Consider the following 27,686-nt stretch of genomic DNA (forward strand, 5'->3'; position numbering starts at 1 on the left):
CGTGCTAGGAGGGATCACGTGGTCATAGCGGCCGCGTCGGCTGCTTCGGGCGCGCCGAAGAGAGCTGAAAACGAGTTTAAATTCCCTCGTACGCTGCGGTTCTCATTTAGTGGCGAAATTTTCCCGCTTCGAGTGTCTCCTTAACAACGCTTCAAAGCACTACAATAGGTAGTGGCTGCCTTTGAGGGCGCGCAACAAGGTAGGCGACTGCTCGGTGCCGCAGGCCCGGGCGCACGTAACGGAGGCCGGTGTCAGCCTTATTCACACGTAGCCGCAGGACAAGAAGCTGCGTGAAGCTTGGTTCGTGAAACATAAAGCCGGCAAACAGTCATCAGCTACAACTCGGGTATGCAGCAAGCACAGCGCGAGGAAGACTTCTGCTACAGCGCCCGGTCTGCGATGTTCTGAAAACGCGCAGAGACGCTCGCCCGAGTCCGCTGCCCGACTAATGTCATGAAGGTTTGGTCTATGAACTTGTCGATGCTATAGATACTCGCAAGTTCAGTGGAGTGGAAAGGCAGCGGTAAGAAGCACATTTTAAAAAAAGCATGGCATATGGTCATGTTTGTGTTATGAATTAATGCACTGGATTACAAAAAAGGAGCAGCGGGAAATTGCAGGCTGAGAACACGGATAAACATACAGTGCGACGCAACTCGAGAAACAATATTGAAAGGTCAAAGAATTTAGAAGAAAAAAAAAGATTGAATCGTCGCAACGGGACATCACAGTCCCCGTAGGCGTCGAAGTCTCTACAATGAAATTATTTTTGAACAGCTCTGATAGCGCCCACGCAACAATGGTTGCTTGTATACTGTCAAATGCTCATATTCTGCGGCCTAAAGCTCATGGCACGGTGCGAAAACGCGAGCGCGGACAAGCATGCAGACGCGCAGTCGGTCGCTGCGAATCTGCGCGATCGCTGCATTGAGGCTTCGTTCTATTACGCTCCATTTAGTTATACAAACACTATAAGAACATATTTCACATAGTTTGCTCTCAGCGTTTACCTACCTTTCACGCAAGAAGCCGGTTAGGGAGACTCCATCGCGGCGACCGCGCGCAGTGGCGTTCACTGTACGTATTCGGTAAGGAGATAGCGTCGGTAAACGATTGTGTGCTTTCAGTTTGCCCAAGATTATTATTTAGACAGTAAGAAACTTCTCTCGTTTCAAAAGTACCTATAGAAATGTCCGGGAGAGCTCGCGCGTGGTGTTTTCAGTGAGCGCTGACAGCAAAACCTATGAGGAGCGCGCCACGTGATCCCTCATACTACGCCAGCGAGGCGCTTCCGATAGATGGCGACTCCGTAACTCCTCGCCGCCAATAACGACGTACAATTTGAGCGTTTGTTTTGCTTGCTTGCTGGCTGGCTGGCTGGCTGGCTCGCTCGCTCGCTGACTTGCTTGCTTGCTCGCTCGCTCGCTCGCTCGCTCGCTGACTTGTTTGCTTGCTTGCTTGCTTGCTTGCTCGATCGCTCGCTCGCTGACTTGCTTGCTTGCTGGATTGCTCGCTCGCTGACTTACTTGCTTGCTTTACTTACTTATTTTACTTACATGATTGCTTGCTTTACTTGCTTTGCTTACTTACCTATTTAAATTACACGATTGCGTGCTTTACTTACTTACTCACTTACTTACTTATATACTGCCGTCTCGGTGCGAAACATTGCAGGGGTGAGCACAGAAGTTACTTGCATAGATAATAAATCAAGCATGACACAGAATACATTAGCATGCATACAAAACACGAAACCGCGTGAGTGTGCAAGTAACAGAACAACATGTTACATGTACGCGTAGGTCGTAAGAGAACCGAACGCGCTTATTTTATGCGGGTTCTCCGTGCCAGGTGGCTTATCTTTGGGTACATGAGAACAGCACCAGAGTCATTCAACACTTTTTTCGGCGTAGATACGGGGTTTTATTTGTACGCGACCCTTCACTTGATCTACTCCATCGTCGCCAACACCTCTTCCCCATCTCTTAAGCCGTACCCCACTTCTCGCTCATGTGTAAAACCAGCGACGCGCCAGAAGAGGAGGAAAAGTTTGCCACACTGTTAACAAAAAATTAAAGCCGGCAAAAAGAAGTGAAGGATTCGGCAACAGAAGCAGCCGATTGCGAAAGAAATTGACAAAATGGAATCAATGCGTGAATTGAGTGTGGTAGAGACCGAGGCTTCAAAAAATCATCGAAACGATCGAATGCCTTTGCTACGCATGCGAAACATAGTGCAGAACGTGAACGTTTGCTGGTTCGTAAACGCGATGCGAAAAATTTGCGCAAACATCAAGGAACGCTTCGCTTGCCATCAATTCACACATAAGCGTGAGGGCTACCAATCTTCATTACTGCAACTGCAGTTAAGTGCCCGAAGCAGTATTTGCCCGCTCGTTCCATTCAATGAGCCTCGACGTGCCTCGTCGTGGTCGTTGTCTTCGTGTTGCCCTCGTTGCATACACGTTTGGCCCGCACAGGATTCGAGGAGTTTCGTAGACACGTTGGCGAGAGCCTTTCAAATGAACTTCAATTGCAAGCGGGACTGTTCTGTCTCTGGCATATTTCTATGCCATTTTAGCGCCCCTCTCTTCACAAGATGCCGCACCAACTATGCCCAGACATTCTCAAGTTGTCATTTGTTGCCGCATCACACACATGTTGTGCCTGTAAAAATGCAGAGCGATTAGGCTCGCATCATTCTTCGAACAAAGCCAGTCGGAAATTGGCGCGCGTGTTTGTGCCAGTATGCGGCGCCATATGTACCACGTCCTCTTGGCCGCGCATCTGCTCAGCTGCGCTCCCACCAGCCGGCGGTGCACGCGCTGTGCCTGCTGCTGTGCGTGTTCGCGCTGGCGGCCGTCGTCTCGGGCGTCGTGTTCGTCGTGCTGCGCATGTGCAACCGCTGCGGCGCGCGCCGTCAGGTGGACGTCAACGACGAGTACCGACAGCGCTACGGCACGCTCGTCAAGATGCAGCTCGTCTGCATCGGAGGCCTCGGGTGAGTCCGTGGCAGCTGTATTCTCTCCAAGCTGGGAATTTTATTACTCACGCGCAGATCCGAAACCTCGAAGGAGGATTCACGGAAATAGCTGTTTTGGTGTCCAGTTGGGCTGCTGCAACCCAATTGGACACCATTTGCAAGGAAGCGAAACAGTCGGTATTGTTTGGACGCTTTAACCGTGCGCAAAGACATCCGCACAGATGGCAGTAAGCTGCCGTATGCAGTAACCAGTCGGACGAAAAAAAAGGAGCGAACAAGCGTCCACAGAGCGCCGAGTTCTTCTGAAATAAGTATCTGGGAGTATCACAAACACTCGTTCACGGACACCGGCTTGTCCCATGTGCTGAGCGACGGCGACCCACGACGCTGTTTGTACACTTCGCCACACATAACTCTATAGGCAATATTTACTCTGCTAGATTTTTGGGAGCATCAGAGTTCCATACAAAAACTTGCTCGACTGTAACTTACTGACTTATACCGAAAGCACGCAATGCAAGTTTGCTCTTGCTTTCAAGTCGCGGTGTGCAACTCGTTTTATTAAGCATAACTTTATGTGTATAAAATAATATCAAACATTTACACTATTTTTTGTATTTCATTTGATGTCCGCATACTTTTGTGTATATTTATTCGTTCTATTCTAAAGCGAATAGATACATAAGTAAATAACAAAGCACCAGAAAGCGGTCATAGTTAATACAGTAAAATTGATTAGTTGATTGTATCCGGGAGTGATAATGTCAGATATGGCCGAACGAAACTTTGGGTTGTCTGATTGCGACAACTGCGCCGGGAAGGTGGTTACATTCCTGAGAGGACCTAGGAATAAATGATTCGTGACAGGTTCTGGTGTGGCACTGAATTGTTCCAACCCTAAGGCTATGATCAGGGCGAGAGGAAATGTAGGTAGAAAATAATATAAGATTGTCACGAAGGTTGGAATTGTGGAAATATATTTTATAAAATAAAGGAAAGCGAAAGCACTTACGTCGGGCTGAGAGCGGAGCAAACAGCAAGGAGGTTTTCATGGAAGTTACGCTTGATGTGCGGCTATAATTGCTATAAACGAAACGCGCGGCATTGTTTTGGATTAGTTCAAGTGATTCAATAACGATTTCGAGGTGCGGGTTCCATATGAATGAGGCGTACTCCATTTTACTTCTAATAAGCGTTTTGTATAAGATTAATGATGTAGGAGCAGAAGAAAAATTTCGTTGAATTCAACCTAGCATGCGGTTAGTATTGTTAATTACCCTATCTATTATCACAACTTCGGACAAATCCCTGCTGGTAGCCTTTGATTATTGTATTTGCTTTAATAATCTAATCTGTTTACTGTTGTTGCTTTATGATTTCGTACTTTGTATTTACCTTTGACAGGAAGTTTCGTTGGAGAATCTGCATGTTCATTTGTTCCACGTGCACATGTGACTACTGACAGAAAATAATCGAAATTGAACACTGTTATGCAAGCCATGCACTGTGAAAGGATTAGCGCCAAACTTCGCTTGTGCTTACCCAAAGGACATGGCTGCTGGCCTTGTACTTGTGCAATGGTGGCATCCGGGCAGGCCTCACGGACATGGACGCAGCCGACCAAAGTATGCAGGTGGACACCTACGCGTTCTTCAAAAATATGCAACAGGCGAGCACTCGTTTCGTTGGAAAAAGATACGGGCATCACTGGCAATCGAATCGCATAACACGTTAAGGATGTATACGCGGTGAGCAGCGCGCGGAGGTAGTCTATACGCTGTGTCGCCCACGCTACATGAGTGTTCATGCAGATTGGCACCTTGCTATACTGTAGTGAATTCGGGCTTGAAGGCGCGGACTTACAAGCACTTCTCTACGCCGCTATGTGGCGTAAGGATTTCGTTGTTCGATTCTAGCACCGTTCGCGGACCGGCCGGTCCGGTTATGACGTGGTGAGAGCGCCGTTCGGACCACTCGCTAAGCGAGGAAAGGAATGGCAGTGGAGTACAATCGCTACATTACTCCAGCCTGGTATTTTTTAAGCGAGGCAACGGACTCACCGTACTTGGTCAGGCGGACACGTAAGGTGTTCGCTGTTGTCACAGGTTGCGCTGAGAAAATCGCACTCTATCCAGATAAACGATAGCGTATCGCAGAGCGGCGAGATGAACGGCGGCAGTGTGCGTACATGTTGATCGGACGCATTCATAGCGATTTCTGCTGCATGCTGCAATAAGGAACTGCAGTGTAGCTCCGTGTATCTGTCACGATAAGGAAAACCGAGGAATAGCCACTTCCGTGTCTATTCTTCATAGACACGGAAGTGACAATAAACGTTTCATGCCATTGAAAAAGAAAAAAAAAAGCAGTTTCGTCCGAAGACGGAGGCCGAAGCACCGACAGTGTTAGCAAGGTCAAGCGTTGCCCTATAAATCTCAGGACGGTGTTCTGGCTGTACGCGGTGCTGGCCATGCACGAGTGCACCACAATTTCTGGCACTCTTAAAGGCATTAACGCGTCGTAAACGGAATCGCACAGGCGCCACAACGCTGCATGCCCTTAAAAAACAGTGCCATTAAAATTAAATTACTTTCAGGTATGTCGCACTGATGCTGTTTTTGCACTTTAAAATTTAATACTATGAAAAGATCTGAGATAGAATCAATGCGCTATGAATGTAATGTTTAACGACATTTGTTTGCGGGCAGCCATTCTACAAAAAGAAAATCTGAGAAAGAATTCAGCCAAGGACGTAATACCTGGTTTGAGCAACTTTCGCGGTACAATGCTATCTACCTTGCATGTAGGGCATGCATATATAGCATACATACACCATGGCAGCAACGAATGCGAAAATTCGCATGTAGTGTTCATGTAATTGCTATCGCAATAACAGAAATTAATGCGCAAATTTTTTGACGTTGCTATCTCTGTAATGGTCTCGGCACCGCTCTCTCAACTTCACATCAATACAAATCCCCAATTAAAGGTTGTTGCGCTAGTGTGGGGTGGTTAAATAAAAAAAGTGTATGCATGTCCAAGCATCACGTACTGAATGTGTGAATGGGACACACGCTGGCCACCCAATGCTTACAATAATGTGAACTATATATATATAAACAAAGGGTAAAGTAGGGGACGGTGGAGCCAACTTCGGATGGCGGAGGGCATTCATTTGCCCAATTCTTGTAAAACGTAACGAATATGAGGCCCGCGTTGGTAGTGGAGGTTCAAGGGTACACGTGAACAGAAGGCTATCGTTCTTTCGTGCGCCCAACGTGCTGTATTAATGAATGGTGGCACAGGAATGTCACGTGCTTACTCATATGAGAACTTGTAGAGGCTTCAGCTTTTAAGCACCTTGTTCATCGCTGCGTGCGTGCATGTAACACGCTGAGACCCGTTGCCTTCGGTGCATTGCCGTAATGTTCAAGTGTGTGGTACCGGTAACATATTGCGGTATTTTGTAGTCAGTGACATAAGAATATACAGTGTTGTGAGACAACTAAGCGTTCCCTCGGTGATTATTCTAGGTTGAGCTGGTAAGCGGGCTGAGCGTATACACAGCTTGTTGCGTAATGTCAAGTGTCGGACGCGCGTTGAAGCGAGAGGCAGCCCGATGTATTTGCTCCCCGCGGCCGCCGCTCTTCGTCACGCCAGCGTTGTGACGGCGAGTGCTCGCGGTCATCAAGCGAGATCTGCTTATGTTTGGCGGTGACACCGCGCTTGTTAATTTATTTAGTAAGCGAATGTTTGCAGCAATTTATGCGGCCGATAAAGCTACGAGCCTTACTTTGTGCAGTTGTCTAATGCTTTGCTATCGCTATCAATTCTTCGGCTGTCAGGCGAAACTGCTACTGTTCGTATTCGGCCTCGATTCGAAAATTCTATATGAAATTTTCAAATATTCTGCCACGGCCGAATGTACGGCATAAGAGCTGCGTTTTAGAGCCCGGGAGAAAGAACTCGACGAAAACAATTATACCAGATGTTTCTTTTGAATGCAAAACGCTTCAAGAATAGTCGCAGTTTTGTACGAGCTGTGAAGCATGGATAGTGACAGCAATGTATTAAACAACTACAAGAAGTGAGGTTCGTATAGTTTCATTGGCCGTATAAATTGCAGCAAAAATTTGATTACTAATTAAATTGACGAACACGGTGGCACGCGTGCACAGGTAAAGATGACCAGATCTCACTCGATGGTCGCGAACATCTCGTAACAATTGATGCTGTGGCGTGATGAAGATCGCCGGTCTCGGGATGCGAATGCCTTGCGCTTCCTCCCACTTCGACGAGCGAGATGTTATTCATCTTATTCCTGGGCTGACATTGCAATGTATGTACCAGTGAGATATGTGGGTTTTCAGAGTAGCAGTGTTCGGTATTCAATTTTGTGTACGAAGCGATTTTTTTTCTTCTAAATATTCGTGCCCGATTCGATCGTAAAATTCAGTTTTTTTGAACATACGTTTAGTCATAACGTACGCGCACGAATTCATCCCCAATGTTTTTTAGTGGTTCCGCATTGGAGAGGTAGACCACCACAAGCAGGGCCGGAGCGTAAAAGATGAAAACGGGCATGTGCGGCATTCTTTGATATTAATTATTTCTGACGATGCTTGTACTTGCACAGGGTTTCGGCGAGATCTTCAACACTACTTATCCTGTGCTGAACGCTATCGCCAACGACGTTGGAGATAGTGGTAAGTTCCTTAAACGCTCTGTCACTACGCTTGATAAGCTCATTGGAGGGCGTCTGACGAACGCCTAGCTCGCGAAGGCATCTCGAGTCGCGCGCTACAGACGAGGCAAGCACACGTCCGCGACAGCAGCGCCGATTGCTTCCCTCGAGTCGAACGTCGCCTTCTGTCCCGTGACCGCCTGCCCGTTTGGGTTGGAGGGTATGTACCGGTGGTCGCGTTTCCACCATGCCAAGCGTGGCGTCTTCATGCTGCAAATTTGGTACACAGTAATATTGTGTGTCGATCAGTGGCACAGCAGCGAGACCAGCCCGTGAAACTATGCAAATAAGCACCCCGCAGTATACGCAGAGGCAAATTGCGCATTTCTCTATTGGCACGCCTTTTTTTGATCCGTGTCTTGTGGTAAATCGAGTGGCCCCCCTTACGTACACAAACGATAAAGTTTAGTAAGCTTCGTACATATAGGCGCGTTTACTCAGTGCTGGCCCTAGCTTTCGGGAAGAAGCACGCTGCAGGACCAGCCGATGAGAAACGTTGTCGTAGTTGAGTGCACAAGGCGGACTTTCCGAAAAACTCTAACGCGATAGCGTGTTTTGGCAGCAATGAAAATGGCGAATCTCATCGGTGTTTTGTGGAAATCGTACCCGCGGTCTGCGAGCTTGTGAGGCGGCCGCGTGACAGCGCGTCGGCTGTAGTAGCTTATAGTTTACACAACTGGCAATTGCGCACTGTTTATCATTAAGCGCTTAATTTAATATATCTTTATAAACTTTTTTGAAGACATTGCGCTATTGATTACGCGTGTAGATCTCGCCAAAACAAAGATAAGTTATAATTCTTCACACCAGTCACCGTGGCTCATGTGTTTCGGGTCGTCGTGTCTTGCCGTGCGCGGTGCTTTGTGGATCCCAAAAGGTGCTAGCGCACTCGGGTGTTTTTTAGGAAAGTTGACGTACACGTAGTTGACATGTTAGAGTTATCCTTCTTATTTAAATAAGGTCGCAGATTAGCATTACCTTGCTTTAGAATAAAGGAAACAAATTATATTTTAGGCTAAAAGGAAAATGCCGCCACCAAAGTTCCAAGATCGCCCGTGCAATGAGGATGCTGAAGCACCGGCAACGCCTGATGATAATTAAGATAAAAATGAATGCTCATGTAAGTTGCATGTACCGCTAATTATCACGCTACATTGTCAGTTAATTGCTTTTTTATGTTCTTTCAGCTTTCATGATTGATCAATTTCTACACTACACTAAAGAAGTTTAATAAACGCTAATTATTGCATTTTTTTTTCTAATTTGCGACAGCGACGTATTGATGCCGATAAAATCGAAAAATGCCCCAGTACTCCGACATATGCAATCCAGAGACCTGCAGTATGGCTTGCCTCATAGCTCACAGTGTTGCGTTAGAACCTGAAAATCCGTTAGGCAATTAAAAACTGCTGGAAAAGTCGGTGAAACGCTCTGCGAAGCTCTTGGCAGGCCGCGTCATGCCCCCCAGCAAGGTGGCCGCCACCGGCGTCACCCGAATCCATAGGCCGGTGTAAGCGACTTCTACTACAGCAGTTCTTTGTTGATGCAGGCGCATGTCTGTTATCAGTAAATATGTCGTGCCATCTTCGTAGCCGGACGATATTTTAGGTGCACACTAAAACTGTCGTAGCGCCTGCTGGACAGCGCTGGTTCCTCACTATAGCGTGCTTCACATCGTAAAGAAATAAACAGTATTTTTTTTTCACACGTCTCTAAGCACGGCATGGTGACTTGTGTGGCTTTGAATTGGCGTATTCTGCAACCTAGAAGTCACACAAGATGTTGCTGATGTGCGAAGCATACTTGGCATTTGTAATTCCGCCTTATGTCCACATTTTGTGTGACGTCTTAAATGAAAGGCACAACAGGCGTCGCCTTCCTTGGTGTGCATTCTGCTTCGGACAGCTTCTGGAAAACTGTTCCACAACCAGTCCACGCGCAGCCGTTCAACGTGCATGCAGCGGGAGCGTCACGGGGAACGCGAGCACGCCGCCGCAGTGGGAACAAGCCGCCGAAGGAGCGCCGCGACCGCCCAATGTTAAAGCGAGAGCGTCAAGGGCCCCGTGTCGCAGAAAATCCGGTGTGGGCGGCGGCATTGTCCGTTAGCGAAAATTACCGTATATATTGTAACATTCCACGACAAACGTGCGCAGAACCAAAGCTCGGTCTCTTTATCTTCTCCCCGTTACCACCAGATCTGTCCTTTGTCATCTCGGCCCACTACACTCTCCTGGGCTTTGTTTTATCCATCCACTGTAAAAAAGGGATAACTTTGTTAATGGCTGCTATTTCCATCGCACCGTTTTCCATCTTGTAGCCGATGGTCTTGAGTGCTGCTTCTTTTGTAGACAATTTTACCACTTTAAGCAGTCCCACAAGTTTTGTGTTAGGACCGCCATATCCTTTCCGCACCAGAGCAATAGCGTCGAACGCAATTGCGGGGATATTTGTTCTATGACGTTTGTTAAATGCTCTCTTCATCGCTTCCCTGTGCTTCCTTTGCTTTTCTGAACTTTTCTTTGTTTCCTTCAAGTGAAGCTTCTCTGTTATGCCGAGTATGTCGTCCGCAGGCAAATAGGCAGGCTCCCCAAAGGGGGCGTATTGAGGACTGCGTCCCGGAGCGCTCGTATGAGATCTAGTGCGGCACGACACAGCTGCTTGTACAGCTGCACAGCTAGCTGCAACGCAGGATTCCCAGGAGGGCGTCACTTCCGCCCTCCTGGGAATCCTGCGTTGGTTACATACTTATGTAGTATTTTATATATCTGATAACTCGCTCTGCTAGTCCATTATAGCTGATGGAGGGTATGATGCTGTGAACTTCAGGGCAATGTTTCTGTCTTTTGCCCACCTTGCAAATGCCTGGCTCTTGAATGCAGGGCCATTGTCGGATACAACACATTTCAATCATTTAAACATGTCTCTATTCAGGAGGGATATGATAGCATCAGCATTTTATTTTCCTGGCTTGGCAGCTAGCGTACTTGAGCATTCATCAAAGCACACTGAAAAGGACTGCTTTTTCTTCACTCCTTCGCTTTTTTTCTTCAATTCAGTGAAATCAACATGCACTGTTTCAAATGGCACCTTTGAATGAAGTGTAAAAAACATGCTGTCTGTCTTCTGCTTGTATTTTGCTTTGTTCAATTGACTTTGTTGACAAGACTTAATGTAATCGCTAATATATTTCTTCATGCCGGGCCATGTGAATCTTCTCTTCATTTTGTGTATGTTCGCCAGAAACCGTCATGCCCTCCTGACTCTGGACTGTCGTGATAGAGGTCAAGAACTTTTGTTTTCAGTGTACCCGGTACGTGAAAGTTTCCGTCTAAATACATCAGCTGTTCTCTGCCTGCACACGTGCTAAATGAGCTGACGCTCTCCTCGTACCTACAGTTACTAACAATGGGAAGTCGGGAAAGTACATCAGCATCTGACAAATTTTGTACGCTCCTGTATGCCACCGCAAAATCAAACTGTTGAATTTCACTGATCCAGCAAGCAACCCGCCCTTTCGGTTGAGAACCATTCAGCGTATGAGTAAGCGCCTGATGGTCAGTGAACAGTCTTCTAGGTACGATCGAAAATACCTAATCTCTAGCACAACAGCCAACGCCTCCTTTTCAATTGTGCTGTGCTCAAATGATATTGCGCAACAAAAAACGACACGGACGTAAAAGAGGACGACACACCAAGCGCAAACTTTCAACTAAGTTTTTGTACCCTTTCCTCGTTAGGAGCTCAGATACTGTGATTGATTTCTTTTTTTTTGAAATCACATTCTGGGGGACCGTGGTCTTTGGGCGTTCTCTATCGATGTAAAGGATCTTTATTATTCTTTGCCGCATAGAATCGTACTGTCCTGTGTTGAGCAATGCATTGATAAGTATGGTGCTGTTTCCTTCCTTCCAGAATGATGCCGGCGTGTCTTGCAGTCAGTTTTTAGAACTTCTACAGCTTTATCTTAATTCCACCTTCATCACTTGAGATAACCAATGTTTTTTGCAGAAGAGCGGTGTTTGTATTGGCTCTTGCATTGCTCCCATTCTTAGTGACTTGTTTTTATCCTGTTTGGACCGTGACATTTCATTACAGACACTGCAGTTTTTAAAATATTTAGATACGTTGATGACCTTTTAATTTTCATTGACTGCTCTTCTGATGCCTTCATTCTGGAAACTAAGAAAGCGTTAGAAACGTTTCATAAGTGCTTAGTTCCCCTTCAAGCTAGTCATGAGATGCCGGTAGATAGGTCTCTTCGTTTTCTTGATCTTCGCCTGAGCTTTCAGGACAGCCACTCGTGTTGGTCGTATGAGCCGCGAGCCAACAAGCCACTTCTACCGTATACGTCCGCACATTCTAAGCTTGTTAAGCGGGCCATTATCAGTTTGTGCCTCAAGAATGCCCTTAGCAAGTCCTGCTGATATGTAGTGGACGTAAGCTTTGAAACGCAAACTCGACGTTTGTCCTTGGCTGGATATCCTCGTGTGGTGCTAGTGTCTGTCGCGGAACGCATTATAAGAGAAGCGCGTTCCAGCACGCAGAAGTCATTTGGCGATGGCCCTCCCGCCATACGCCCTAAAGTATGTGTTATATTTTACATGCACGGTATATCCCATAATTTGAAAAAGATGGCCCAAAGGGCGAATGTAAGAGTTGTTTTTTCTGCTGCCAACAAGCTCGGCAGGCTTTGCAGGTTGACCGATCCAAATGCCGTCCCTTACGATAAGTGCAGAAAGCATCACCGCAAAAAGTTTGTCGAGTGTGTCCACCGAGTGGTTTACAACCTCCTGCTTTCATGTGAGAAGCAACATATCGGACAAACTGGGCGTTGCCTCAATGATTGGCTCCGCGAACACAGCATTAATGTAAAAAAAAATGGCTCGGCTGGTTTCTTGGCGATTCATTGTCGCGATCATGGCTGCAAACCTCTTGAGGAACAATGCACGATTGTTTCCCGTGGCAGCACGCAGCTCATCCGTGAAATATCTGAAGCGCAGATGATCGCGAAATTGGGTGATAAGTGTGTTAGCTTCCCTTGTCTGGCTCTCACAGAAAAAGAACTAAGTTTCTTGGAGGCGGCATCACATGGCTCGTAACTACGTTACATGAATGCGCAGTTCATTTTCATGTAAGCGCATGCGCGGTCTACATGCTTCACATGTATAAAATCGGTTTCAATGGTACAATAAACTTAGTTGAAAGTTTGCGCTTGCTGTGTCGTCCTCTTTTACGTTCGTGCCGTTTTTTATTGCGCAATATCATTTTAGTAATGGATTACCAACTTGCCCGGAATGCTGCTCTCATTAATTGTGCTGTAGTTTTGTTCCGATCTTGTGAAAGTATAGGAGTAATACCCAACCACTTGTCTTCCTCTTTCGCTACCATTTGTGTCCCTTCGTTGGTACAGTACACCATCAGCGCCGTAGTTCGATGTATCTGTTGTTAAGTTCAAATGGAAGTCCGGTATTGTGAAGACCGGGTCTGATGATATGGTTAATACCAAATCTCTGTACGCCTGCTCACATTCTTTAGTCCAAATGAAATCTGTGTTTTTACGGAGTACGTTGTTCAACGGTTTAGCTCGTGCTGCAAAATTTCTAAAATGTACTGCAAGGTCATTGTCTGGCTTTTTCATCTGTCGTACGCGTTCCACGGACTCCTCTTTCGTGTTCCTTGTGAATCCGTCCAAAATGCTACCGAGAAATGTAATTTTGTGTTTTAAAAATTCAGTTTACTTGAAATTCACCTAAAGTTTGGCGTCACTTAATGTCATCAAAACAGATGTCAAGTGTTCGGCGTGTGATGTTTCGTCCTTAGAGTAGATTATGATGTCATCTACATACTAATTACAGAATAATCCGAGAAATGGCTTGAGAACGCTATTCATCATCTTTTGGAAACATACTGCACTGGTTTCCATCCAAAAGGCAAACGATTATGTTCGTACAAGTCAGATGGAGTGACAAAGGCCGTATACATTTTACACTCCTCCTCAAGCGGAATGTGCCAAAATACTTTGCAAAGGTATATACAAGAAAATATTTTGCAGGCTCCGGTTTCTTCAGTTATCTCGTCGATCCTTGGCATTGTAAAAGGAAAAATGTCCGTTTGTCTATTCAATATCCGGTAATCAGTACACAGTCGCAGAGATCTGTCTTCTTTCGGAGCCAGAGTAATAGGTAAGGTGAACGTGGACACCTATGGCCGTATTATTCCAGCATCTAACATATTTTCTATCTCATTTTTCAACCAGAGTTTCTTTTCGCGGGACATACTGTAAGGCTTTTTTCTGACCGGCGTAACATCTCTCAGTTCAAAGGAAACAGCAAATTTTGTTGTAGCTGGTGCATGGTTGTCTAGACGGACAGGTTTCGGGAATTTTTCACGAACGTGTTTTTCACACTTAACAAGGCGGGCTGCGAAGGACGCCCACGTCTCTTGTGCCACAGTTGCTTCTTCATTCCAATAAAGGTTTAACTTCAGTATCTTCATATCTAGTCTCGAAAGCAAGAATTTATAGTCGCATCCCTTAACGACAAGGGCGTCGCGATATTAGTCCTCCGGCCTTGATAAGAGACATTTGCTTTCGCCCATTTATCATATATTTGTTTAGTCCCGTGAAAGCTCTGTACCTGCACAGGTCTTCCTCGAATTATTCCGTCACATTTAACAAGAGCTTCATTTATTACAGATGCAGATGCACCACTATCAATCAATACATCAACATCGTCACCATTGATATAGAGTTTAATATAGACAAGGCTAAGGGAGGTTAGAAAAAGTCTCAATTTTTGTCGTCAGGTGGGACTGGGCACTCTTTTATTAGTTTTTTGGTTTCGCTTCATCTGAAAAAAAAGGCAACTGGTTCTGCGTCATTGCTGATAGTAGACATTAGGTTGACGACTCGAGTTCTGCCGTGAGGATTTTCGAACTTGCAAGACCTCCATGGTGCCCTATCGAAAGTCTGATCTGTTCGACGCACATTTTGGGGTGTAAAATCGGTAGAGATGTTTCTGAAACATCCCAACAGTTTCCCGATAGTTTTAGGCGACTTGCACCTACCTTTGAAATTCCTTGAGCAAGCCGTGAACAATCAGTGGCACTATACTGCGAACTCCGGTAGTTCTGCATTTGCCATATGAAGAAGCCGCCTTTTCTAGTAAAAATATTTTAAGGGCTTTTCGTTGCGATATTTGTAAAAAATAGCTCGGTCCCACCTTTCAACCTGGTTTTCGTCAAAAGGTGCCAAATAGTCATAGGTCCAGCGTGATGAATGTCATACTACTTCTCGGCAAGTCTGTCTGAGAAACTGACGCATGTTCCTGATGCGATTGCAAGGTCCGTCCCATGAGTTCTCACGTGCTTGTTCGTAGAACTGGATCCAAGTCTCTGGGCTTGAGCTCTCTCCATCAACGATTTCGGGCTTTACCGTCTGCTTGTGTAGTCGTTATTAGGCTTGAATAACAGTCAAAAGATTTTCCATGAGTTGCTGCTATCGCTCGGTGTATTACTGCTGCAGGCGAAGAATTTCTAGTAGGCACGAGTCCATGGAAGAGTCGGTCTCGCTCGGTGAAGTTCACGCCGTCAGCTGCACCAGCGGCGTCATGTTGTGTTCTTGAAATTCGGAGTGCTCCATTCTTATCTTCACTGATTCTTGAACATCAATCTCCTGCAGCGTTTTCCCCAGCCCTTTGGACGACGAACTCAAGAAGCCTGCGAGTTGTGATGCTTTCGTGTAAATCATACTTGACGCCTTCATCTGCTTCACATGTTGAAAAATACGACTGATGGTGCGCGTTTCTGGCTACACTGAGCGATATCTACATAATAGAGGCGTCTATCCTGTCGTAGACTGCGCCACTGTAACGTTCCACGACAAATGTGCACAGAACCAATGCGCGATCTCTTTATTGTTGTTGTTCTCGCCGTTCCCACCAGATGTGTCCTTTGTCATCTCAGCCGACTACATATATTTAGGTATAGTTATATCTGGACAGGCCGCCATTGGAATCTGAACCTGGCAACGTGTAACGTTAGAACGTTATCTAGTGAGGCGAGTCTAGCAGTGTTATTGGAGGAATTAGAGGGTAGTAAATGGGATATAATAGGGCTCAGTGAGGTTAGGAGGACAAAAGAAACATATACAGTGCTAAAAAGCGGGCACGTACTGTGCTACCGGGGCTTAGTGGAGAGACGAGTACTAGGAGTCGGATTCCTGATTAATAAGGATATACCTGGTAATATACAGGAATTCTATAGCATTAACGAGAGGGTGGCAGGTCTTGTGAAACCTAATAAGAGGTACAAATTAAAGATCGTACAGGTCTACGCCCCTACATCCAGTCATGATGACCAGGAAGTCGAAAGCTTTTATGAAGACGTGGAATCGCCGATGGGTAAAGTCAAAACAAAATACACTATACTGATGGGCGACTTCAATGCCAAGGTAGGCAAGAAGAAGGCTGGAGACAAGTCAGTGGGGGAATATGGCATAGGCTCTAGGAATAGCAGGGGAAAGTTATTAGTAGAATTTGCAGAACAGAATATTATGCGGATAATTAATACCTTCTTCCGCAAGCGGTTTAGCCGAAAGTGGACGTGGAGGAGCCCAAATGGCGAGACTAGAAATGTAATAGACTTCATACTGTTACGACTTTGAGGTGGTCCCGTAGCGCTCGTCACCCGTTTCGTGACAGGGCGTTGGTAGCGAAGACTCTGAGTTAGGCGTCGGTGAGAATAACGAAAGGGATTTTATACACTATATACAGGTCATTATGCAGGACAAGATCGGATCGGCACGGGGGCCGAGAGCTAACAGCAAACGCGACTGTTCCCGCTCGGCGACGTCCGTTGAGACCCCAACGCGTGACACATCTCACTCCACTCGAGAGCGGCACTCGGCTCCCGGTGGGTCGGTGGATCCGGTTCTCCAGGCGGCGGCGTCGGGGCTTATAAAGCCCCGAGAAACGATTGTTACTCAAACGGTCCGATACAAAACCAGCACTCGACGGTCGTCCGAGAGGTCCAACCAGCGACCGCGCTGGCCACCCGCTTCAAAGTTTCCTTGTGCGGTGACCTCCAGGGAAAAGGAAATACGGCGCCGGGCTGTCTAGCACTTTGTTGCACGTTTGGACATGTCGCTTGCCGATGCTTCTTCTCAGGACTCCGCTGCCTGACGGCTCAGCATCTTGACTTGTCAAGGGAGAGTTAGGGCGCTGTGCCTTTCGGCGCAGCCCCGGATTTGTCCAAAGGGCGTTCGCAGGATAAATTCTGCATCTTGTAGATTCGGAATCCTGGCTGGTGGTAATTCATATTTAAAACAGCGCAAAAAACACGGACAAGGGAGGACACAGGACGAGCGCTGACTGCCAACAACACCTTTATTGGAGCCTGCGCAAATATATACAATTTGCAACAGGCATAAAGAGAGTGAAAGAAGGGGAGGGGAAGGCGACTCATCGTCGGTCAACTACTGCTGCGCATGCGCATGCGCAGCAGTAGTTGACTGACGATGACTCGCCTGGGTCTGAAATTTAATCTGCAGAAAACTAAAGTAATGTTCAACAGTCTCGGAAGAGAACAGCAGTTTACGGTAGGTAGCGAGGCACCGGAAGTGGTAAGGGAATACATCTACTTAGGGCAGGTAGTGACCACGGATCCGGATCGTGAGACTGAAATAACCAGAAGAATAAGAATGGGCTGGGGTGCGTTTGGCGGGCATTCTCAAATCATGAACAGCAGGTTGCCACTATCCCACAAGAGAAAAGTGTATAACAGCTGTGTCTTACCAGTACTCACGGACGGGGCAGAAATCTGGAGGCTTACGAAAAGGGTTCTGCTTAAATTGAGGACGACACAACGAGCTATGGAAAGAAGAATGATAGGTGTAACGTTAAGGGATAAGAAAAGAGCAGATTGGGTGAGGGAACAAACGCGGGTTAATGACATCTTAGTCGAAATAAAAAAAAAAAAGAAATGGGCATGGGCAGGACATGTAATGAGGAGGGAAGATAACCGATGGTCATTAACGGTTACGGACTGGATTCCAAGGGAAGGGAAGCGTAGCAGGGGGCGGCAGAAAGTTAGGTGGGTGGATGACCTTAAGAAGTTTGCAGGGACAACATGGCCACAATTAGTACATGACCGGGGTAGTTGGAGAAGTATGGGAGAGGCCTTTGCCCTGCATAGAGAATGACAGCCCACAAATATCATGAAACAAAACTCCGACACCGCATGCCTTTTATGTTAAATCTTCTCAGAATGAAATATTAAAAGGGCGAAGCGATAACAGAAACCTGAAAATGACGTTCTTTTTTTTTTTTTGAGCGACTGTGCGCCACCTCTGTGTTCGGCCCACGCAAGAGGCCGCGTTTATACCAGAAAATTCGCCTTCGTGCCTATAGCGTTCGCCGCCATCGTTGCCCGGTAAACATTATGGTCACATAAGTTGCAGTTGCCGGGAGACGTGAGAAGCAGTCACGGATCTTTGGACGATATCGCGTTCCAAAAGCGAAGCTTAAGCGTCCTGCGAGTTTCTTTTTTTTTTTTTTTTCTAACAAGCGGGCGTCTTCAGGAAGGCACAGCAGCGCCGCCTGGCCGAGGTTGCCTAGCCTATAGCACTTTATTCAAGGAAGGATTATTTTTAGCGAACTGGCAGTAAAGACGCAATCTTTGCCAACGTAACAGCAGCGGCAGCGGCCATCGGTATGGGGTGTGATTAATATTGTTTAACTAATGCCCAACAGCACATTAATTAACATCTAAATAATCGTGCACAATCTCCAAACAGAAGCAGGTCATTGCTCAAGACATGTCTACGAAGTGGAAATCCAGAGGCTAAGCACTGCGGTTCCGATATAAATGAGACGTTAGGCCTACCAATCCTCGAGTACGGGAATATATAGTTTGGAACACTTATAAGGCACACCAGAGAAAAGACGGGGAATGCGGGAGGTGGAAATTCAATACGATGAGCAAAACGTGAACAAGGTGAATGCAGGAGCCAACGTTTCGATAACTGGAATTGTCTTCTTCAAGGCGACGTATTCTTTCCTCACCACAGTATATTTGAAGATAGGCGTGGGGTTTTAAAGGGTAGAATTTCAGCAGGTCTGCTTCAAGCTGTCCCATGAAAATGTTCGCATACGTGGGAGCGAATGGCGTACCCATGCTAGTGCCGAAAATTTGCAGGTAGTGTATAGAATCGAATTCGAAATAGTGGAGCGTGAGAACTAACCTAAGGAGCGATAAGTAAACTTCAGGAGCGTGCGCTTGGGGATTGATTACGAGGGATCTAGAAACGGCTTCAATTCCTTCACTCATGGGAATGTTGATGTAAAGGGCAAAAACATCCAAAGTGACTAGAATAGCGCGGTCGGAAAGGATTTGGTTGGCGTTGATGCCGTCGATAATTCGAAGGGAGTGCGGCGTGTGGCGAGGAAAGCATACATCGCCTTGAAGAAAACAAGTCCATTTGTCGAAACGTCGGCTCCTGCATTCACCTTGTTTACGTTTTGCTCATCGTCTTATAAGGCACACGTTACAGATAGGTTGGAAAACATCAAGAAATAGGGCAATATGGTTAAATAATTCCAAATATACCCGCCAAATAGCCTGAATGCTTTTCAAAAGCATGTGTGCTCTTACTTGTATACGAGTCGTGCAATGAAGTTAACTTATATGCTTTGTTAATTTGCATCACGCGAGCACTCGAAAACCGATCCATCACCACCACTCTAATAAAATTGACGTGATAAGCAGCTCAGCACGTACGCATTTCATTTCTTTTCCCCAAGATCTATAGAGAGAGATGAAATGCGTTGCCGCGGAAAGTCGTCGAAAGGGATTGCGTAGACGGCGTTGTGGCTAAAGTAGAATTATACCTTCTCGGATAGTAAGGACGGGAATATGAAATGTTTTATCTTTCTTTTTGTTAAAGTGTGGCAGTGACAGTGCTGGGCAGTATCCAAGATACATGAATCTCAGATACTATATACTCTTTGGGTATCTTGCATCTGTATCATGAGACGCCTGGCAAGACGAGTATAGGTATCTGTATTTCCGATAGATGAAATAATGTGTCGTGCATCTTAATATACAAGTTACTGCTATCGCAATATCACCGTGCGAAACTATAAACGTTGGCTAAACACCGCTTCTCAAGCTGATACTGCTGCCACTAAGCCATTTGAAGAAAACTAAAGGCAACGACATTCTTTTATTTTTCCGCCAAAGCCTTCCAGCGAAGGTAGGCGACGAGGTCTGCGCGTTCCTATTGGAGGAGCACAGTCACGTGGTGGCGCTGGCACCGTATGGACAAAAGCAAGCTCAAGAACGTCTGCGCGGAACCGAACTTTTCTTTCTTTTTTTAGTTAGTTGCGTCGGTGCCATGACGCTTGCTTGTAGCCACCATACTGCCCCACGTACGCCAATACGTGCAGCGTCTTACGCACAAATTGTGATGCCGGTGTCGTTATTTAAGTTTTTCTTGCGTAATGCTTTGTTACGAAGCTTGGAGAATTCAATAATGAGGTTTCCTTGCATCTAGTGGCTTTCACACAGTGTGTCGGAACGGAACGGCACCGACATGGAAAAATGAAAAAGAAGCCATATTTTTTTTTATCAGAACGAGAACGAAGTGAAACGTTATTTATTATTTTGGTTCGGAGTGAAACCGAAATATTTTTTATCTGTTTTGGTTCAAGGGGTAAGTCGGCAATCCGAAACAAGTGACACCAGGCAACATCAGCATTAGCGCGCATCTTAGGCACGGATAGCGCGAGCGATATCCGGTCGAGCGCTACACACTAATCTAAGCACGTCGCTTGGGTCACTATAGCAGATCGGCATCGTAGCAAAACCAAGCGCTTGCGCAGAAGAGCTTACGGTTTCGTTTTCTACGAGTACAAGGCTTGTTTATCGAAGTTTTAACGTTCGTTTATGTTCGTTTAGGCTGGTTTTATAGCAACAGCGGTCTCTCATTTCGGCGAGTATACTCCATGACATGCTGCTTCTGAGATCTTGCTCGGTGCCTTTACTCAAAGCATTGAGCAATGACCTCAGAACTCATAATTCACTTATTGAGAAAAATTAGGGCTTTGCATGCAAATTAAAACCGTTACAAACAGTAACGGATTAATTTCTTTTCGGAACGGAACTTTTTTCGGCGCAACAAAACTAAAACCAGAACGAAAACATTTCGTTCCGACACCCTGCAAATTTCACGCATTGTTTCGGAATGAAAGTATTATACTTTGAGCAAGAAATACGAAAAGCTTGAAATAGTAACAAACAATTCATTTAAATGAAACAAGGTTGGATGGAGTTAAGACATTTCCGAGCAAACATTTTTCTGCATACGCGTTTGCTGCGATGCTATATAGATGTATAATAAGAAATTTGAGAATATATCGAATTCCCTTAAGATACAAATTGAAAGTATCGTATCTGATACAATGGATTGCGGTAGTACCTTGTCAAGTACGTTGTATTGTATCATGATACAATTGCAAAGTATCTTTGCCCAGCCCTGGGCAGTGACTGCCTCTGTTTTGCCGCCGTTCACCGTGCATTTTTCATTTTGTTTACAAGGCACTACTATCTGTACGATCTATTCGTCTTACCTTTGGGGCTGACATTATTATTGCGATAGAAATTATATGGACACTCAAGGCGCATTCTTGCCGTCGCCGTGATGTTCCGTATAAAGACTGAGGCCGATAACACTGTTGCCGCGCGCCGTATGCTGTTTGTACGAGTAAAAGCGCGCGAGGGGAGCCGACCATCTAGTGGGTAAAAGGGGGAAAGCTTAGAGGGAACGCGCAGTCTTTCGTCACGCGAAAGGCCGTGAAGGGATGGGAAGGGAGTTGGGGGGGGGGGGGTGCGTTGTTGTCCTCCGCAGCAACTGCGCCTTTCGCGACCGCGCGCAAAGGGAATCCCGGCTCGATCGCGCACGCGAGTGAGAAAAGCGGGGAGGCCACGCGGAAGGGAAGGGGGCGGCGTTCTACTCCGGCAGCAACTGCATGCTTTGCGCGACCGCGCATGGCTGCGCGCGCCGTATCTTGAAAGCGATCTGCAGACGGCTTATACTTTTGTGCATGTTGTGTTCTCGCCTCTCAGTTTGCGTTGAAGCGATAGACAGTGCCAAGGTCACTTCGCTTGCTTCTGCTGCCACGCTTCCACACGCCAGCGTTTTGACAGCGAGTGTCCGCGGTCATCGAGTGTGATGTCTTCATGTTTGCTTGTGCGCGCTAACACCATGCTTGTTAATTTAGTTAGTAAACGTTCCCAAGTTTATACGGCCGATAAAACTACTGTCCTTACTTCGTATAGCTGTAATTTACCATCGCAATCGATGCTTCGCCTTTCGGGCGAAACTGCGACTTTTTCGTAGCATATGTACTTGCACGGCCGCTCGATCCAAAAGCGCCTTGCTTTGCATCGAGCGGCCGTGGTACCTGTGTACACTTTCTTTGGAGCCCGCTCTCTCTAATAGCCTGCGCATGGCTTACACTATTTGTCGAATAAAAATGTAAAACTAGGAACGTTGTTTCCTTGTATTAAATGGAAAATATTATCTGCAATCACATTGAATTTGTTTGCGTTTGGGAAGCTGCTAGTTTTCAAAATCAGCCCTATTCCGGTAAGCCTCAGAAAGTAAATGTTTCTACCTATTGAAACGTCGAAACTGTGCATAGCCGTATTCGATGCATGACCGTAGTCCTGCATCCAAATTATCTGAAAGCCCTACATGTCTTGCGGAGAAGCTGATGCACGCACCCGTCTGTTTAGAGAAGATTATAAATGCCTGTCTTTTCAGTGAGAAAGGCCATTTGAAAACCGTGAGATCCTGTCGAAGGGAAGGCTAGCTGTAAGCGTCGATTAATGGACACGGCAGAAACGACCATATTTTCAGATTCTTTGATTTCACTGCTGTGGTGGCAAGTGGAGAACACGAATTCAGCGCTCTTTGTTCTGCAGAATACCTAAAACATGGAATAAAATTGCAGTATTTGTACATGTAGTTATTGGTCATGTATAAACAATTGCTTATATATCAAAGGTGCTATAAAAGGCCTGAAATATGGGAAGAAATGCGTCTTTATCAAGTACCCTAATGTTACTGGAACATGGAAACAAGTTAGTATTAACTGAATTGAAAAAAGGGCATATATCTCAGTAAATGACTGAGCGCTTCCTGCTTACAGCACACCTCCGCCGGTTATGCTATGAATATGCATTTTCTTCGTGCGGCATGGACAGGTTTCTCCGGAAACAACAATGGTGGCTGAGAAAGGGTACGATTAATTGGAACGCAGGTTCAAGGCTTTTTTTTTGTTCGGAAAGCTCTTGCTGAGGAAGCACGGATTGCCCGGCGAGTTTCAGCGAATTCGTCTCGCGTGCCTTGCAAACTGGAATGCGCGATATTCTCTTCTACCCAGACATCATGGCGTCCAAGGTCCTGGCTCGGTATAAGCTCAAGGAGAACGCATCTTCCAGCGCCTTGTTCTCTCCAGTGGGCAACGCCATCAACTGTAAGTGGGGTTAGCAACGGCCTCGGATATTCGGGAGAAGTGGGAGAGAAGTTCCGACTTCATTAACAAACCTCATTTCAACCTTACACGCACGACAGTTTGCTCCACGCTGGGATGTGCCAAGACTCAGAATCACGGGCATTCCTTGAACAAAGTGCCCATTGTGTTTTTTTTCTCAATTTCTTCAAGCTTTCTCAATGTGTTTTCCTTCATGCCAGCATCGCCGCAGCGAAAGTATTCTAAAGAAATGATCGTGCAGATACAGGGTAGAAAGAATGCACCATCTACGTTCGAGCTCATGTGCTAAGCACGAGAAGTGCCACGAGTATAACAGTTTAAATCAGAATCATTTCTCGCAGCCAGCATGTTGAAGGTACTAAGGGCTGACCGATAATGGAACGATTCAATTCCTATGCCACGTTTCTTTTTCGCGCTTCGCCAGTGGTACGAGCGGCTCTCCGCGCTCACGTTATCGCCAAGATCGACCGACCGTGAAAGGATGACGGGACAGAATTGAGTAAAAGGTATCCTTTCATTATACTGGCATAATTTTGTAGCAGTTTACGGCGCTCCTGCTCTTAGAAAAGGCCATTCGTCATTTTCAAATCACGTCTGAATGTGAAGAGACCTGACAATCGTACCCATTTAATGGTGTAGTGATAATTCACATCGGTTGCAGCAAACTGGAAGCTCCAAGTGAGCAGACAATTACCAACGGTATTCACAAATGTGAATAAACCGTTTAAACAACCACGCAAAAGCGTCTCCGGCGGGGGCTCTTTTTTTTTTTTTTTGTCGCCGCGTAATCTGGCGTTCGCACATGCATCTCTGCTGCGGAATGACCGTGCTGTAATCACGATCATAAAGCTTTCCATGGAGTTTCATGAGTATATATACAAAAAAAAAATCTAAGCCCCTTTCTTAAATATGAATGGTCGAACGCGAAGCTTTCCCCCAATGCGAACTGAATCAAAATCAAAGTCCAAAGCTAACGACCGCGCAACGAGCGGAAGAAATGCTGAGCGACCCGATGCTATGCATATGTGATGTTATTGCTTGTTTAAGATTGTATTTTTTGAACGTTGAATGAAGACACGTTTCGTCAAGTTGCATAGCCTTTAATTTTAGGTCACGTGGCCGTTGATTACACGCTCACACTTTCACGGACGACTCTACACTTGCACAGTATTGCCTTGTGATCGCTGTGGTAGACGGTCAGAGGCTCTGGCATCGTAACGTGATACAGCCTGCTTACAAATGTGAGATCAGTGCAGGAACGGTGTTGCGTCGTGGGTCACTGTAGCGTCTCCAGTTTCAACGAGTAGCTAGCTAGCATGAAACTCTCGACCCATTTGCCGTGCTCTTTCGCCACACCGACGTTAAAGTCACCGCACATGAGGATCAGCGCACTATGTGGCTATAAGTTCTTCATCGTTTCTGCCAGGCTGGCCAGTCGACGCTGGCATGGTATATTGCGAATGTAAACTGTATTGTTCTACGCAGATGTGTGAGTTGGTACGGTGACATCATCGTGAATTGTAGCGCGAAGTGACACAGACAGAGACTAGAAGCAGACAGGACGAGCGCTAACTCTCAACTAAACCTTTATTAAGACTAATATATATATATATATATATATATATATATATATATATATATATATATATATATATATATATATATATATATATATATATATATATATATAAAGTGATTGCAAATACCGCAGCATATGAACATGACAAGGTCAAAAGACATCAGTTAAACATATCAAGAAGTACGGAAACCAAAAAGCAAACAACAAAAATACACTACTTGAGATTAACACACGTGCTAGGAATATATTGAAATTCGCATTCTAACAGGGAATCATTGATTAGGAGAGACTTGCGTTAGCCATGCACCATTCTCTCTGTTAGAATGCGAATTTCTATATCTTTTTAGCACGTGTGTTACTCTGAAATAGTGTCTTTTTGTCGTTTGCTTTTTGGCTTCCGTACCTCTTGGTAGGTTTAACTGATGTCTTTAGACCTTGTCAGGTTCACTTGCTGGGGTATTTGCAACCACCTACATACATGTTGATAGTTTCAGTAAACATTTAGTTGAGAGCTAGAGCTCGTCCTGGCTGCTTCTAGTCTCTCTCTCTGTCACTTCGTGCTACAATTCAAGATCATGTTAGACATATAAAGCTTCGCTTTAAAATTGAGGAGCTATTCCGCCCTGTGAAGGTGGTTGACCAGTGAAGTTGCGATGGTATAAATTATGTTGGTGTAGAGTTTTGTTGGCAACCATACATATAATTATGTTTATGTCATTTATGCGAAACACAAAGACATATCAGGCACGCACTACGTCACGCACTATGTCATACACACGCAGAGCTGCCGCCGAAGGGCTTTCACGAAGCCGCTCTAGAGACGCAGGTGTTGTCGACGCAGCTGCGACGGAGCGCTGGTTAGACGCATGTGGCCGTTGAGTCGAGCCTCGACGCGAGCGGCGATGAACGTTGACCGGCGCGCAGTCCGAAGGAGTGCACGAACCTAAACGCGTTTGTTTGTAATTTGCGATTGGACATACTTTTTAGTTAGCTAGCTGAATGAAACTTGGAAGGACGTAGAGTTTGGTTCTAGCGGACAAACATGGGGCTGTCCGTTTTCCTCCCGTAGAAGCCCATGTATTGACAGCAGACGGGAACTAAACAATATTTACAACTTCACTGTGAACTACGTAATTATGAAAAGTGAACGAAACTCGCGGCGTAATGTTAGAGTCGTCTTAGCGGCTAATTATCATATAATTTGTTTCGGGTAGTTTCGATAAAACAAGAGTTACAGCCTTTTTCTGTAACTATACTCCCTCCGTAGATGCCCATGTGTTGACAGCGAACGGGAATTCGGTAACGTTTACAACTTGACTGTAAACTAATTATGGCAAGTCAATGAAACTCGGCATAATGATAGAATCGTCTTAGCGGCCAATTTCAGCATGATATTTATTACGATACCTACATTAGTTTGAGAGATGCAGAGCATTCGTGAGAAAGCTGGCTTTGCCGCAAGGCGTTTTCTGTTTGCCGCCACAATTTTGCCGGACGGTAGCCATGGACAGCGTCGCTGTAGTATCCAACTCGTATGCACTTCGGCCACGCTATCAGCGGGTCAATCTGTTGCTTGAAAGTGACGCGCCAGTGCCGGGTGAAGCCGCGCTTGAAGGGGTGGAGACATCAAAATTTTCGTTCATGCGTTTGTCGATTCAAACGTTGCGTCATGCTTCAGAGAGCACGATACACACAGCGGGATTCATATATATCCGATAACTAATTTAATAATAGCATTATTATACCGAGCGATTTCGGTTTCTGTTTCTGGGCTCCGGGGGATGCTATGACGTCACAGAGGAGTAAACGCAACATGGCTTGGTCACGTGGGCCACAAAAAATAGTGATGTAAAACTATGCTGCGTCGTCTGCTCGCGCATACGCGTGCTCTGCCAGCAGAGGTCAACAACTGGCGATTCGAAGTGCATGTCGCGATTATTATAATTATTGCGAAGAGCGACAACAACGGTAAGAAAATATTGCGGCTTGTGAGAGTCGGTGATTCATTCCGAAGCGCCGTAAGCTTTAGCTTCGAAGTGAACCGGAAAAGGCCCAGCCACGATATCGGCGGCGCCGAACGATCAGAGGCGGTGAAGCTGCCGTCGGTGCACAGAGTGACCACTCCTCGGACGCTGATTGGCCGCTTCGCCGTACGGCTGCCGCACAAATGGGTCCCGGGCCCGTGCTCTCTACAGCTAGGAAATCTGGCCGTTCGCGAGCAAAACCGCTGTCGCACGGGGGCCCGCGAACGGCAAACGGTGTGCGGCGAGTTTCCGTGCCGGTAACGTGGACGGGCCTTCACATTTAGAAAGGCCAAGCGAAGGAGAGACCGCTCCGAGCTGCCGAACTATGCGACTATGCGAGGAGAGAAGCGGACAACACGAACGCCGCATATCCTGGTCCCTTTCGGAGTCGGCCGGCTACTGTTTTACACTCAAACGTGCAAAGGCCCGTCGGCACGGCAACTCGCTGCACGCAGTTTGCCATTCGCGGGCCGCCGTGTGGCGTTCGTGTTGTCCACTTCTCTCCTCCTGTGTCTGTGTCTGCACGCCTTACCCCTTCTTTGCATTAAGAAAGGATTTCTATATGCCTGTAGCTCGGTCATAGTGGAGGTTATGCTCGGTCGCTCGGCTCAGCAGGCTCCGTAATCGGCATTTCATCGCTACTCATCATACGTCACGTTTTTGTGCTGGTGTGCTATGACGTCAATATTTTCGTTCCTCCTCTGTGACGTAGTAGCTGCTGCGCTAGCGATGGGTCTCGACTACGAGAAGGAGTTTTTAATGACTCTTTGGAGCTGAATTAAAATTATTTTGAAATGTTTGCA

General features: G+C 46.2%; 1 protein-coding gene across 1 annotated transcript in view; it reads left to right on the forward strand.

Moving 5' to 3' along the window:
- LOC142582135 (uncharacterized) overlaps nt 1-27,686 on the forward strand; it is a 117,394-nt gene that overhangs the window by 25,865 nt on the left and 63,843 nt on the right. Inside the window, exons 6-9 of the mRNA XM_075691529.1 lie at nt 2,795-3,000; nt 4,531-4,651; nt 7,619-7,688; nt 23,170-23,262. Coding sequence (XP_075547644.1) covers nt 2,795-3,000; nt 4,531-4,651; nt 7,619-7,688; nt 23,170-23,262 — 490 coding nt within the window. The remainder of the gene's footprint in view (nt 1-2,794; nt 3,001-4,530; nt 4,652-7,618; nt 7,689-23,169; nt 23,263-27,686) is intronic.

The sequence above is a fragment of the Dermacentor variabilis genome, chromosome 5, assembly GCF_050947875.1.
Source record: "Dermacentor variabilis isolate Ectoservices chromosome 5, ASM5094787v1, whole genome shotgun sequence".
NCBI classification, from domain to species: Eukaryota; Metazoa; Arthropoda; class Arachnida; order Ixodida; family Ixodidae; genus Dermacentor; species Dermacentor variabilis.